The sequence below is a fragment of the Sapajus apella genome, unplaced genomic scaffold (assembly GCF_009761245.1).
Source record: "Sapajus apella isolate SASKATOON/1434 unplaced genomic scaffold, GSC_monkey_1.0 scaffold84, whole genome shotgun sequence".
NCBI lineage: Eukaryota > Metazoa > Chordata > Mammalia > Primates > Cebidae > Sapajus > Sapajus apella.
This window is the reverse complement of record NW_022437024.1, coordinates 7455209-7468664: the sequence shown is the minus strand read 5'-3', so window position 1 is coordinate 7468664 and position 13456 is coordinate 7455209. Positions and strand designations below refer to the sequence as shown.

Genomic DNA, 13456 nt, shown 5'->3' with positions numbered 1-13456 from the left:
TTTTTTTTTTTTTTTTTTTTTTTTTTTTTTTTTTTTTTTGAGACAGAGTGTCACTGTGTTGCCCAGACTAGAGTGTAGTACAGGTACGATCTTGGCTCACTGCAGCCTCTGCCTCCTGGGCTCAAGTGATTCTCCTGCCTCAGCATCCCAATGAGCTGGGATTACAGGCGTGGACCACCATGACCAACTGATTTTTGTATTTTAGTAGAGACGGGGTTTTGCCGTGTTGGCCAGGCTGGTCTCAAACTTCTGACCTCAAGTGATCTGCTTACCTCAGCCTCCCAAAGTGCTGAGATTACAGGTGTAAACCACCATGCCTGGCCACACCTCTTTATTTAATAATATTCTGAGCAAACAGCAACAAAATTAATAGAAATGTACATGTTATGGCATTTCCCTCCTGCATTAGCAATTTCTTTAGGCCTCAAAAAGCATTGCTGCATTTTCTAAGTATTTCATAGAATTCTTTATAGATATCTACACCCAAACACAAAAGATTTATAAATGATCCAAAACGGTGTTTCCTCTTAGAGCTGTTCCTTAATAAACAGCTTAAATGTTCTAAGTTAAGATTATTAAAACCACCTACAAAGTGTTACTGGACCCTCTGAGCGGGATTTTGAAAAAATAAAGATCACTGCCCATATTTGTGATCAATGTAAGGAACACTGGGCTGGTGTTAAGAAGATCCTGTTCTAGCCATGACTCAAGACACTAAGAAACCCCACCCATGCTCGCCATCAGTCAAATGGAAATATTTACTAGAGATGTCAAAGTACCCATTCTAGCTTTAAGTTCCATGCTTGTGTTCAATAATTGTCTATAAAAGTTTCTACTTACCATTCTGACATGCATTTGCATCAATGTCAACAAACTTAGCAGTAAAGCAGCTCATAAATTCAGGGGAAACAATACCACACAAGAGAGAAATTGAAAAAGCAATTACTATTCTTGTTACAGATAAAATTAAAGCTAAACCAAATAATTACAAAGAAAATATACTTAAGATGCATGGTCACTTTTACTGCCATTTAACATTGTAGTATTTTTTTAAGAGTTTAAAAACCTGGAAAAAACGTCCTACAAAGAGCACAAATTAATAAACACTTGCTAAATTGATAAGCAATACAAATTTTAAATTCATGGCCAAATAACAGTCCTAATATGCACCTCTACATGTGTACTTCATAAAGTTATAATTTTAAGTTTTCAAACTATTAACCTTTGTTGTAACATCATAAAATATTTAATTATGTTTTTCTGGTTTATACTGTTCATGAAGCTTATTTTGATAAAGGTAATTTAAATATGAAGATACTCCCCTCTTATCCTCAGGTCTTCACTCAAATTACATTATCTTCTTTCTCACTGAGGCCATCCATCACCCAGCCAACTCCTTAACCTCACCACTAGACCTTTCCTGTTCTTTTTCTCCTTGGCTAATGTAACAATTTTTTTTTTTTGAGATGGAGTTTTACTCTTATTGCCCAGGCTGGAGTGCAATGACACAATCTTTGCTCACCACAACCTCTGCCTCCTGGAATTTCAAGCAATTCTCCTACCTCAGCCTCTCAAGTAGGGATTACAGATTATAGGCATGTGCCACCATGCCCAGGCATATAATATGTACATATATGTACATTTACTAAAAACACTGTTGTCTCTTATAGTACTCTGCCTCCAAATTTATTATTATTATTATTATTATTCTGACAGGGTCTCACTCTGTTGTCCAGGCTGGAGTGTAGCGGTGCAATCTTGGCTCACTGCAACCTCTGCCTCCTGGGGTCAAGTAATCCTCCCACCTCAGCCTTTTATGTAGCTGGGACTATAGGCACATGCCACCACACCAGGCCAATTTTTCTAATTTTAGTGGAGGCAGGGTTTTACCATGTTGCCCAGGCTGGTCTTGAACTTCTGGGTTCAAGCTATCTGTCCAGCTTGGCCTCCTAAAGCCCTAGGATAACAACATGAACCACTGTGTCTATCCTATTAATAATTTTTTTTTTGACACAGGGTCTTACAGTGTTGCCCAGGCTGAACTGCAGTGGTATAATCATGGCTAACTGCAGCCTTGACCTCCCAGGCCCAAGTTATCCTCCCGCCTCAGCCTCCCAAGTAGCTGGGACTAGCCACCATGCCTGGCTAGTATAGTTTCATTTGTTTGTTTGTTTTAGAGACAGGCTAGTCCTCAACTCCTGGACTCAAGTGATCCTCCCACCTTGGACTCTGAAAGTGCTAGAATTACAGGTGTCAGCTGCTGAGTCCAGGCCCCAAATTTATTATTTAAAAATTCGAAATCTTAGGAAGTGGAACATTTTTGGATTAAAAAAAAATTCAAACATATAGTAACCTTGAAAGAACGTATAATAATCAGTAGGACATCCATAATTATATTTATCAATTATTAGCATTCTGACATGTTTGCTTTACCTAGAACCATCTGAAAGCATACACATGAAGACACTTGACCCCTAAATAGTTTAGCATGTGCTTCCTAATTTGAGGGACATTCTTCTATACAACGGTAAGACCATTAATTGATATATTTTAAATATAAAAAATCACTATAACTAAAATAGCCTTTTGTAATAATCTATGGTTCAATATTCATTTTTAACCAACGTGAGTTTTGAACACAGAATTAAAAACTGTATTATTTCCTTACCTTAAAAGCATATTTGCGATTAATGTGATCTTCAGAGGTAAGCAAAGCTATCTGAAAACTAGGTAACAGTATGCTTCCCAGGATACCCTCTTCTTTCTCATCTAAGAGATAATTTAACATCTGATTAGAATTTTAAATGTTCTCATAATGCACAGTAAAATTTTTTAAGATCTATTTCTGCCAAATCAAAAGGTTCCTGTATATAAATGAACTATATTCATGTTTAGGCAGGTCTTTATAGGGTTTTCAATGAAAATATCAAATAGCACAAGGATTTACACTTTGGTATGTATACTACATTCTACAAAGCCCCTTTACATGTCATTCACTGAAAATATACTGGTATATAAGTAATGGCATTATTCAATCCTCATTTCTGATAGGATTTAAATGCCCAACCTTCTAACCCCAGACAAACAATACATGGCTTTGTTGGTTACATCATTCAGGCTTTGCTCAAAGGTCTCATCAATGAAGGCTTCCTTGACTACTGTATTTTAAAATGCTCTTTATTAACGTTTTCTCTGTTCTCCTTTGGGAATGTTACCACACCCTACTCTCAACACCTCCAGCATGCTGTATGTTTTAGCTATTTATTTGCTTGTTATCTTTTTCTCCATACTGGAATGTAAGTTATATAAAGACACTTACAATGACAGTAGAAGCTCAAAAATTGTTGAGTAAATGAAGACACATGTGAATACATATTTACTTTTTATTTTTATTTTTCATAACATTCTTGGAGTATAGTGAATACAGGTTTTAAACTATGCTATAAAAATTACATGCTTTTTTAAACATTTAATTTTGAAGGTCTGCTTTTGCTGGTCATTGTGATACACAATAGAGTGGTGTGGCAAAATTATAGGCCAAGGCAAGCACATAAAATATACCTAGGAAAATGATAAACATTAATCTTGACACAGCATAGATTCACATTATTAACTTGCTGCTTGGCGGCAGAGATGCTTATGAAAATTGAAATATGTACTTCATTGTTATGGACCCATAAGACAAGTTAATAAAGCTGTGTCATCAGGCTAATAAACTCACCAATGAGAAACCATCAATGGGAAATAATTCTTTTTATTATGCTTGCTGTGTGTGATCTTTTTTTCCTAATTATCAAAAACCTTAACAAGGGATTTTATCTATTTTGCCCTCATCTCTAAACGTTTAGAATGTTTCTGGCAAAACAACCAAAAGGGACAAAGTTGTCTTAAATGGAGGCTTTTTTTTGATAGCTTTTCTCATAATAATGGAACAAAATTTTGTTTTTACTATTCTGTGCACATTCTGGTACAATTCACTAATGCATATAAGAATGAACAAAAGTACAGATTTAGTCCAAAAGGTTAAAAAGAGTTGGAAAGCAGTCATGAATTATGGAGAATATGACAATTTAAAAGAATAGGTCACATCCTAATTTTGAATTCAATTTTATGTTTATGTTTATATAAAGGGTATCATCAGAAACAGCTTATGAAGTCATCTTTATTAAAAAATCATTTTAACCATGTAATACATCCTTCTATGTCCCATGATAAAATCATCTTTCCTAAAGTTTCTTCAGACTAGACAGAGGCACTATAGCAAAGGGTGATTTCCCTAGACTACCTGAGGTTGTTTTCCTGCCTAACACTAACTAGCTGTGAGATCCTAGGCACATTATTAATGCTTCATATCCGTTTTTTCATCTATAAAATTGGGGATAATAGGACTTGCCTCAAAAAGATTGTTATGAGGGTTAAATGAGTTAATACACATTAAAAAAACTCAGCACAGAGAGTGAAGCATTAAGTAAATACTGCCATTATTATATAAAATTAAAGACAGTGCATATAAAAAAATCTTCATCTTCTATCAAATGACTATCCCGAGTTCTTCAGCTTCTTAAACTGCTCCTAATCACAACATTCTTCTGTTTAGTTCTACATCAAGCCCGACCTAAGCACGGTCCTAGTTTCTATCACCTAGAGTGTCTCATAGACTGACAAAGAGTAAGTACTAAGTAATGTCTGTAGAATGAAAGAACTCTCCATGGGGTCAGCAGAGGCCTTTCTGAGAATGCATGGCAGCCCATTTTGTCTCTGCCATTTTCTTCCTTCATTTTGCCACAGCTGATGGTTCCAAGAACAATGCTCTTTAAAAAGCTTTCTACATATTAATCTCCATCACAGTTTGCTTCCTAGGGAACATGACCTGGGACAGGAGCCATAAGAATCTCAACATTTTACTGGATTCAAGTGACATTTTAAATTATCCATTTCCACTTAGTTTTAAAGATATTTGGGAGTAAGACAAAAAATACATGCAGTTATAGCTGGGTAAATATCACAATTATCATTTATAACCTGGAATACTCCAACACTGTTAAATGGTCTTTTGGCTTCTAATTAAAGTGCTAGAGTGATTTTCCTAACTTGTATTCCTGATCTTATTATTCTTGCATTCAAGCTACAGTTCATTAGAATGGCAAACAAATGCCCTTTGTGCCTTTATCTACCTTTTCAATTTTTTTTTTTGAGACGCTGTTTCACTCTCGTTGCCCAGGCTGGAGTGCAACAGCATTATCTCAGCTCACCGCACCCTCCGCCTCCTAGGTTTAAGCTATTCTCCTGCCTCAGCCTTAGCACAGTACTCAGCAAATAGTAAATATGACAAAAAATATATACAGGCTACTATGATCATCTCACTAAAATCTAATTATTTTAATTTAAAATCTAACATTTCTTATTGATAAAATAGTGAAAATGTATAATATCAAATACTTCTTTCCAACAATCTGCAGAGTAAAATGATATTTTTTACTCTGAAGCGAGTTAAATGATATTTCTCTTGTTTCTACAGTTTCTTCTTTTTTACATTCCTCCTGCATGGGAAACTACTAAAATTAATAAGTACATTGCATGTAAAATGTAAGTGGTTAATAATAAGGAATCTCAGACTCAGCATGGCTTGCTTTTTTTTTTCCCCCCAGCTTCTATTATAGGTTCAGGAGTACACATGTGGATTTGTTACAGAGGTAACTTGTGCGATGCTGAGGTTTGGAGTACAAATCAATCAGTCTCTAGATAGCACAGTACCCAATCGGTACTATGTTCAGCCCTCCCCAGTGTCTACTGTTCTGAACTTTATATCCATTAGCATGGTTTCTGACTCACTTTTACATTTTTCAAATATGATTAAAAGTTTTCCTATTATAGGCCAGGCACGGTGGCTCACGCCTGTAATCCCAGCACTTTGGGAGGTCGAGGCGGGCAGATCATGAGGTCAGGAGATCAAGACCATGCTGGCCAACATGGTGAAATCCCATCTCTACTAAATTACAAAAAAAAAAAAAAATTAGCCATGGCATGGTGGCGCATGCCTACAGTCCCAGCTACTTGGGAGGCTGAGGCAGGGAAATTGCTAGAACCCAGGTGACGGAGGTTGCAGTGAGCCGAGATTGCACAACTGCACTCCAGCTTGGCAACAGAGCAAGACTTCGTCTCAAAAACAAAACAAAAAAAAGTTTTCCTATTATAATAAAAGCGATGAGCCTCACCTCCCTGGGCAACAAAAATAGCAAATTAAAAGGAATTCAGTGTTTTTTGGCCGAAAAGTAACATCAACAAATTCTTGGCTGGGTGCCGTGGCTCACATCCGTAATCCCAGCACTTCGGGAGGCTGAGGTGGGTGTATCATTTAAGGTCAGGAGTCTGAGACCAACCTGGACAACATGGGGAAACCCAGCCTCTAAAAAAAAAAAAATATTAGCCAGGCATGGTGGCGTGTGCCTGTAATCCCAGCCACTGGAGGGGCAGAGGCTCGAGAATCACTTGAACCTGGGAGGTGGAGGTGTGGGCTGAGATCAGCCTGGGTGACAGAGGGAGACTCCATATCAAAAATTACCCACCCCCCAAAAATCCAACAAATTCTTATATTAGACGTAATAAACATTTTCTTGTTATAAGTGGTCCATAAATATACTGAAAAAGAGAGGAAAAGAGAAATTATAAGCTTAAGGATAATGCCTGAACTACAACTTCTAACTTTCTGAAAGAGTAAGAAAACCCCTAAAGAAAATTGTAGAGTAAGCTTAGCATTTAACTAAAGATAATACCACAATTGCAGCCTGAGGAACATCTCTATGACAAAATGCAATTTTATAGGCTTGGTTAATTCTGAATCAGCAGTAATTCTCTAGTACAGCTTGCAGATGAAAATGATTCTAGTAATTCCAAATTTTGAAGGTTTATATGCATCATAATGCTTCAATACACAATTATAAATTTGCCACAGGTCTTTTGTGTAGTAAAAAAATATAAAAACTGCTAATCATTTCTAAAACTCTGTTATATCTTCTAACTTACACTTCTCAAGAGAAGTCATAAATTATTAATCATGGGTTGACAATCTAATTCTTTGTGGCAGTTTACAACCAAAGTTTAAAGTAGGGAAGAAGGAGAGAGAATCCAGATTCATGACTTTATACTTTAGCTGAGGCAGATTTCTCTGGAGAGCACCACCTAGGTATGGCTTTCATTGGCAGGTAACAACTTTGTAGCATCTCAGAGATTGTGGCATACGAATAGAAACATCTCTGGATTTTTATTTAAAACTGAATTAATAATTTACTAACCAGAAAAAAGCTATCTGTGTTTGATTAAAAAAAAGAGTCCAGAATGAAAATATTTCTTTGTAATTTACTTTTTTCATTTGTCAATACATCATAGTAGTCCCTTATGTTCTGATATCATTTGCTGTGGAGCAGAATTGGGTGCTTGATGGAACCATAAGCTAGATCTGACAAAACTGACATGTGAAAAGAACCTCGTCAAACTAAGGCTTGTATCTGTAATGCATCAAACTCAAGGGTAGCATTATAGAGCAAAGATTAGGGAAGCTGGACTAAAACTCAGACTGAAGATGGTCTGAAGCACCGAATTTATTCTATCATAACCCCAAGACTGAGAGTGGCATGTCAAAAAAGAAAAAATCTGTTTGATACTATTTGTTGATAATAAAATAGCACACAGAATTATAATACTTCTTTTAAAAAAAGTATCTGATATTTAATATACATACATATAATACATAACTTACTTATCAATTACAAAATAATACACTAAGATAGTCTAGGGTAAACTTACCTCTATAATAAAAGAGGCAAAGGTCAGAAAGCACAAACCAGCGTTTCTTCCACAATTTCATGCCAGTACTGTCCTGCATTAAATCAGCATTTTTAAAGATTATTTCTGAAACAATAAAAACTCACTTCTTGTGCATTTATTTATATTTTTTTGAGACGAAGTTTTGCTCTTGTTGCTCAGGCTGGAGCGCAATGACACGATCTCAGGTCTGAAACCTCTGCCTCCCAGGTTCAAGTGATTCTCCTGCCTCAGCCTCCAAGTAGCTGGGATTACATGCACCTGCCACTAGGCCTGGTTAATTTTTTTGTATTTTTAGTAGAGGTGGGGTTTCGCCATGTTGGCCAGGCTGGTCTTGAACTCCTGACCTCAGGTGATCCACCCACCTTGGCCTCCCAAAGTGCTGGGATTACAGGACTGAGCCACCGTGCCTGGCCTTGTGCATTTTTTTTTTTTTTTTGAGACAGAGTCTTGCTTTGTTGCCAGGTTGCAGTGCAGTGGTGCGATCTTGGCTCACTGCAACCTCCGCCTCCTGGGTTCAAGCAATTCTCCTGCCTCAGCCTCCCAAGTAGCTGGGACTACAGGTGTGCGCCACCATGCCCAGCTAATCTTTGTATATTTTTAGTAGAGACAGGGTTTCATCATGTTAGTCAGGATGGTTTCGATCTCTTGACCTTGTAATCTTCCCCCTTCGGCCTCCCAAAGTGCTAGGATTACAGACATGAGCTACCGCACCCGGCTGACCTTGTGCATTTTTTTAAAGTAAACTTTTAAAACAAGGAATGTTTGATACATGTGTAACATAACCTAACTAAAAGGCCAATTAAAAATTTGGAGGTAGTTTTCTAGGGCCCTAAGATATTCTCAACTAGACTGGTCTCTGAAAAGTAATACCATCATGTAAAAGGAATATATTAAGGCAATTTAATTTGGTTTCATATTTGTAAGCAATCTGAAATTCACTCTTTTCAACACAAATGTCTGCTAGGATGAGACTACTGTAACCATGCAGGAGTGTGTGCATTCTGGTAAACCAGATTCAATAAATATGTTAATCTTCAACAAGAGGAAAAATATGTGAATTGAAATTATTCCAAAGGTAATGTGATTTAAAATGACTGTGAATAAAGAAACCTTAATATACAAATATATTTCATAAACTTTTTTCTTCTTAGTCCACAGCTTGGGATTTGCTCATCATGCAGAAAAGAGAGCTTATTTGGCAGCTATTGCTAAGTAATTTAGTTCATTAAAATATCAGGCTCAAAACAAAATTAGAATTTTAACAAAAATTACTTTCCCATATGCAATGTAGCAAAATTGCATGTGAAAACTAAACAGATACCAAAAAAAAAAAAAAAGACAAAAAAGGAAAAAATTAAACGGTATATGATATTTTCTTCAAGTTTTTTTTTTTAGAAAGTCTCACACTGTCACCCAGGATGGAGTGTAGAATGTTGACTCACTGCAAACTCCGCTTCCGGGGTTCAAGTGATTCTTGTGCCTTAGCCTCCCGAGAAGCTAGGATTACAGGCGTGTGCCACTACTGCCCAGCTAATTTTTGTATTTTTAGTAGAGACGGGGTTTCTCCATGTTGGCCAGGCTGGTCTCAAACTCCTGACCTAAAAGTAGACAGGAGGTCTCACTATGTTGCCCAGGCTGTTCTTGAACTCCTGGGCTCACGTGATTCTCCAGCCTTGGCCTCCCAAAGTGCTGGGATTACAGTCATGAGCCACTGTGCCTGGCCCAAAATAAACACTTATTAGAGAAGCTACTTGGTAACACTTTTGCAATGCTAAATTAACCAAGGGATCAAGAAATAAGAACAAGAGCTATTTTAAATAGGGAGTGCCACAGGCTATTAGGTTCAATTTTGCACTGAAATATTTGAACATAAGTTGGACTTATTAGAAAGACTAGTTGGAAAATATGGAACAAATGTTCTATTAGAAACTGGGCTGGGTGCAGTGGCTCATGCCTGTACTCCCACCACTTGGGAGGCCGAGGTGGGTGGATCATTTGAAGGAAAGGAATTCAAAGCCAGCCTGGCCAACATGGTGAAAACCTGTCTCTATGAAAAATACAAAAATTAGCTGGGCAGCAGTGGCACATGCCTGTAATCCAAGCTACTTGGGAGGCTGAGGCAGGAGAATTGCTTGAGCCTGGGAGGCAGCGGTTGTGGTGAGTCGAGACCATGCCACTGTACTCCAGGCTTGAGGGGGCGACAGGGTAAGACTCTGTCTCAAAAAAAAAAAAAATAAGAGACTAAAAGAAACTAAATGTGCAAAAATCTTTTGGCTTAGATAAGCTTAAATATCAGATAGTTAAAATATAGTCAATGATCAAAAAAAAAATATATATATATATATATCTGTGTGTGTGTGTGTGTGTGTGTGTGTGTGTGTGTGTGTGTATAAAATCTTTAAATAAAAATTATGAGTCTTAATAAATAAAAATCATTAGGTCACCTGAAAGTAATTAGCAATATTTAATAGAATAAACTGGCACCAATGAACTAATATGTAACTTTCTTTGTATAATCTGTAAGCACATAGAATCAGAGAACAAAAAAGGCCTTTGGAGACTGCGGATGCCACCTCACTTATCTGCCAGCCACTTATCTGAAACCCAGCTGCAAACTGGAAAGTAAACAACAGCCTCTATGTAATCAAAATGATGCCAAAATCCAAGGAGGTAATGTACATACACCTTTCCTAATTCCAAAACTAATAAGGTTCCAAAAAAGCTTAGATAGCAAGTTCCCCAGTTAATGCAACAATATAAACCCCAACTTACCAGGATGCCTGACAGTAAACTCTATGAGCAAATTAAAAAGAAAAAAAAAAAAAAAAAAAAAAAGAAAGAAAAACATAACCAAAAAAACTTAAGAGGAAGAAAGACTAGTCTCATATTATAGAATCAAAAAACCCAGAAAAATCTGAAATTATCAAATTTCTATATAAAGGAGGAGAAATATATAACTGTATATTTCTCTAATGATTTTTATATCAACAGAAAAATGAACAGTACCCTTGTATTAATATTTAGTTGTTTATTTCAATTTTGACATTTAAAAAATATTTCTACCTGGATACTTTTACCATGCTATTTCTAACATTTTCATACAGCATATATTTAATTTTAAATCTAGAAATACCCATAACAAACACACAAACAATCTCTGTTCTAAGTAATGTCCACCCGTTTTTCTGTCTTCACTGTTCCCTTGATATTTTTCAGGGGTAACAAGCAGTCAAAGAACCTGGGTGGCTTCTCCGTAGTTCCTTCTTAATTTTATGATTTTATCGAGTTGTCTTTGGTACATTCAGTTAAAAAGGTTCCTTCTAATTCTGTCTTTTGTTTCATATCAAATAGAAAAAAAAAAATACCTGTTTATAAAGCCAACCGCGTCTGACCACTGGTGCATTAGGATTCCTTTTAATTGAATTTGACCTCTTTCCAAAATTATGAACTTTTTTTGAAGCTCGTGAAGTCTAAATAGAAAAAGAGTATGACAAAAAATGTGGTATTAATGCCTAGATATTTGAGCTTATTTTCCTCTTCAAATTTAATCTCTTTTCAGATTTTCCCAAGACTTGCAGGACTTAAATCTTTTCAGATAAATTACTAAAATTTTACTTTTGCTGGGTTAGTTTTCTGAAATATAAGGATTCTGCATCAAAAATTTCCCCCCAGGATACCACAAGTTTTACAATCTTTCCTTTAAAATCTGGATAGGACGTACAATTTTTAGAAAGACAGAGTCTGTGGCAGTATTTTGTCCGACCTGCTATATAAAATGAATAGATATTGAGTAAAAACTGTTAACAAATCTTTAAGAATAAACCAAATGATATAACTTTCCCCTTTATATCTGCATTTAATAGTGCAGGTTCAATTAAAGTTAACAGCACTCAGTCTGAGGAGAAATATACAGATATTAAATATAAACAAATATATCACATCAAGTCAAAACAAGACTGGAAGGATCTGCTTAATGTGAAATAGCGATTTTTTTTTTTTTTAATGGACAACTCTGAACTTAAATGATACCAGACAAATGGAGTTTACTGGATTCTTCAAAGTATGCATAAGGATATATAATCTTTAAAAATACTGCTATGGTTATTACCATGAAGTTTTTTTTTTTGTTTTTTTTTTTTTTTTTGAGACGGAGTTTCACTCTTGTTACAGAGGCTGGAGTGCAATGGCGCGATCTCGGCTCACCGCATCCTCCGCCTCCTGGGTTCAGGCAATTCTCCTGCCTCAACCTCCTCAGTAGCTGGGATTACAGGCAAGCGCTACCATGCCCAGCTAATGTTTTTGTATTTTTAGTAGAGACGGGGTTTCACCATGTTGACCAGGATGGTCTCGATCTCTTGACCTCGTGATCCACCCACCTCGGCCTCCCAAAGTGCTGGGATTACAGGCTTGAGCCACCGCGCCCGGCCTTCCATGAAGTTTTATTTTGGTAGGAATTGTAGTGGTGACCAACAAACATGAAAACAATGAAGCTATAAAGTAACATATAATTATCTCTTGCTTCCCTACTTGTAGAGAAATCTAGCATACGTCATTAGAATTTTGTTTTTTGTGAAGCTTTTATTAGTATATAAGAGAATTTTAAGGCCCAATATCAACAAAATTCTTCTTAAAGCATATTTTCTTGATAGATTTTAATTTACTTTCAAACAGATAATGCTTAAAAACATTATAAAACTCAAAGACACAAAAAGATACACAAGGATCAATCTACTTCTCACTCTTGGGCTCTCGCACCCAGCTAACTGCACTCGCAACTCTGTGGGGCAACCAATATCGTTGTGTGTATGTGTGTGTTTATCTATCTAAAATAATTGTTCTCATGGTTTTGAATATTTTTCTGAAATGACAGCATATTTTAATATCCACTCTTTTGTTTCATTATTTCTTGGAGCTCACTATATAAACAGAATGCCTATTTACCCATACTCTTGTCAATATGTTGTGTTATGAAACTTTCTGACCTTTGGAAATCCGCAGGTGAAAATGGTATCTTTTTCTGGTTTTAAATAATATTTTTCATATTATGGATGACGCTGAGCATCTTTTTTCATCTATTTAACAGTAAATTCCATTTTCTTTACTGAGAACTGATTTTATATAATTTGTCCATTTCCAAACTGGCTCATAAACCCTTTTCTTATTGATTCAAAGCACTTCTTTAATTATAAGGAAATTATTCTTTAATTGCTATATGAATTGCAGATACTCTGCATGGATAATAATCACATGTGGTTGAATTTCTCATTATTTTATATTGTTACTTCTGGGTTTTATGTCGTATTTAGAAAGCCCATCTGCATTCTGAGCTCTTTTTTTCCCTTAAATCTTCCATTTTTTTTTCCCCTAGTGCTTTTACAGTTTTGCTTTTAACATTTCAACAACTGATCCATCTAGAGGATTTTTGGTGTAAAGTATGAGGAATGGATTCAACTTTCTTTCAAGACAATGACCTAGTGGCCCTCAATCCATTCATCAATTTCTCCAGATTTTAATTAAAATATGCTCATAAAGCATTATGCTCAGCCTGTTGGATTTATGTTATTAATAATCAAAAATTATTTATATTATTTGAAAATGTATATTCATTTATAATCTCCTAACAAAATTTTAT

The 13456-nt window shown here is 35.9% G+C and overlaps 1 protein-coding gene across 30 annotated transcripts in view; it reads right to left on the bottom strand.

The window, feature by feature from the left end:
- Positions 1 to 13456, bottom strand: part of PLEKHA5 (pleckstrin homology domain containing A5) — a 241678-nt gene that overhangs the window by 100784 nt on the left and 127438 nt on the right. For 27 of the 30 annotated variants that reach the window (XR_004261488.1, XR_004261487.1, XR_004261485.1 and 24 more), the window contains 3 exons: positions 11190 to 11294; positions 7804 to 7876; positions 2669 to 2769 (listed from right to left, as the gene is read on the bottom strand). Coding sequence is in view for 23 of the 30 variants with exons in the window: in XM_032253802.1 (XP_032109693.1) it covers positions 2669 to 2769; positions 7804 to 7876; positions 11190 to 11294 (279 nt within the window). In the remaining 7 variants the exon portion in view is untranslated. Of the gene's footprint in view, positions 1 to 840; positions 1500 to 2668; positions 2770 to 7803; positions 7877 to 11189; positions 11295 to 13456 lie in introns of those variants that run through there. The other 3 variants (XM_032253796.1, XM_032253797.1, XM_032253795.1) reach the window with 2 other exon arrangements.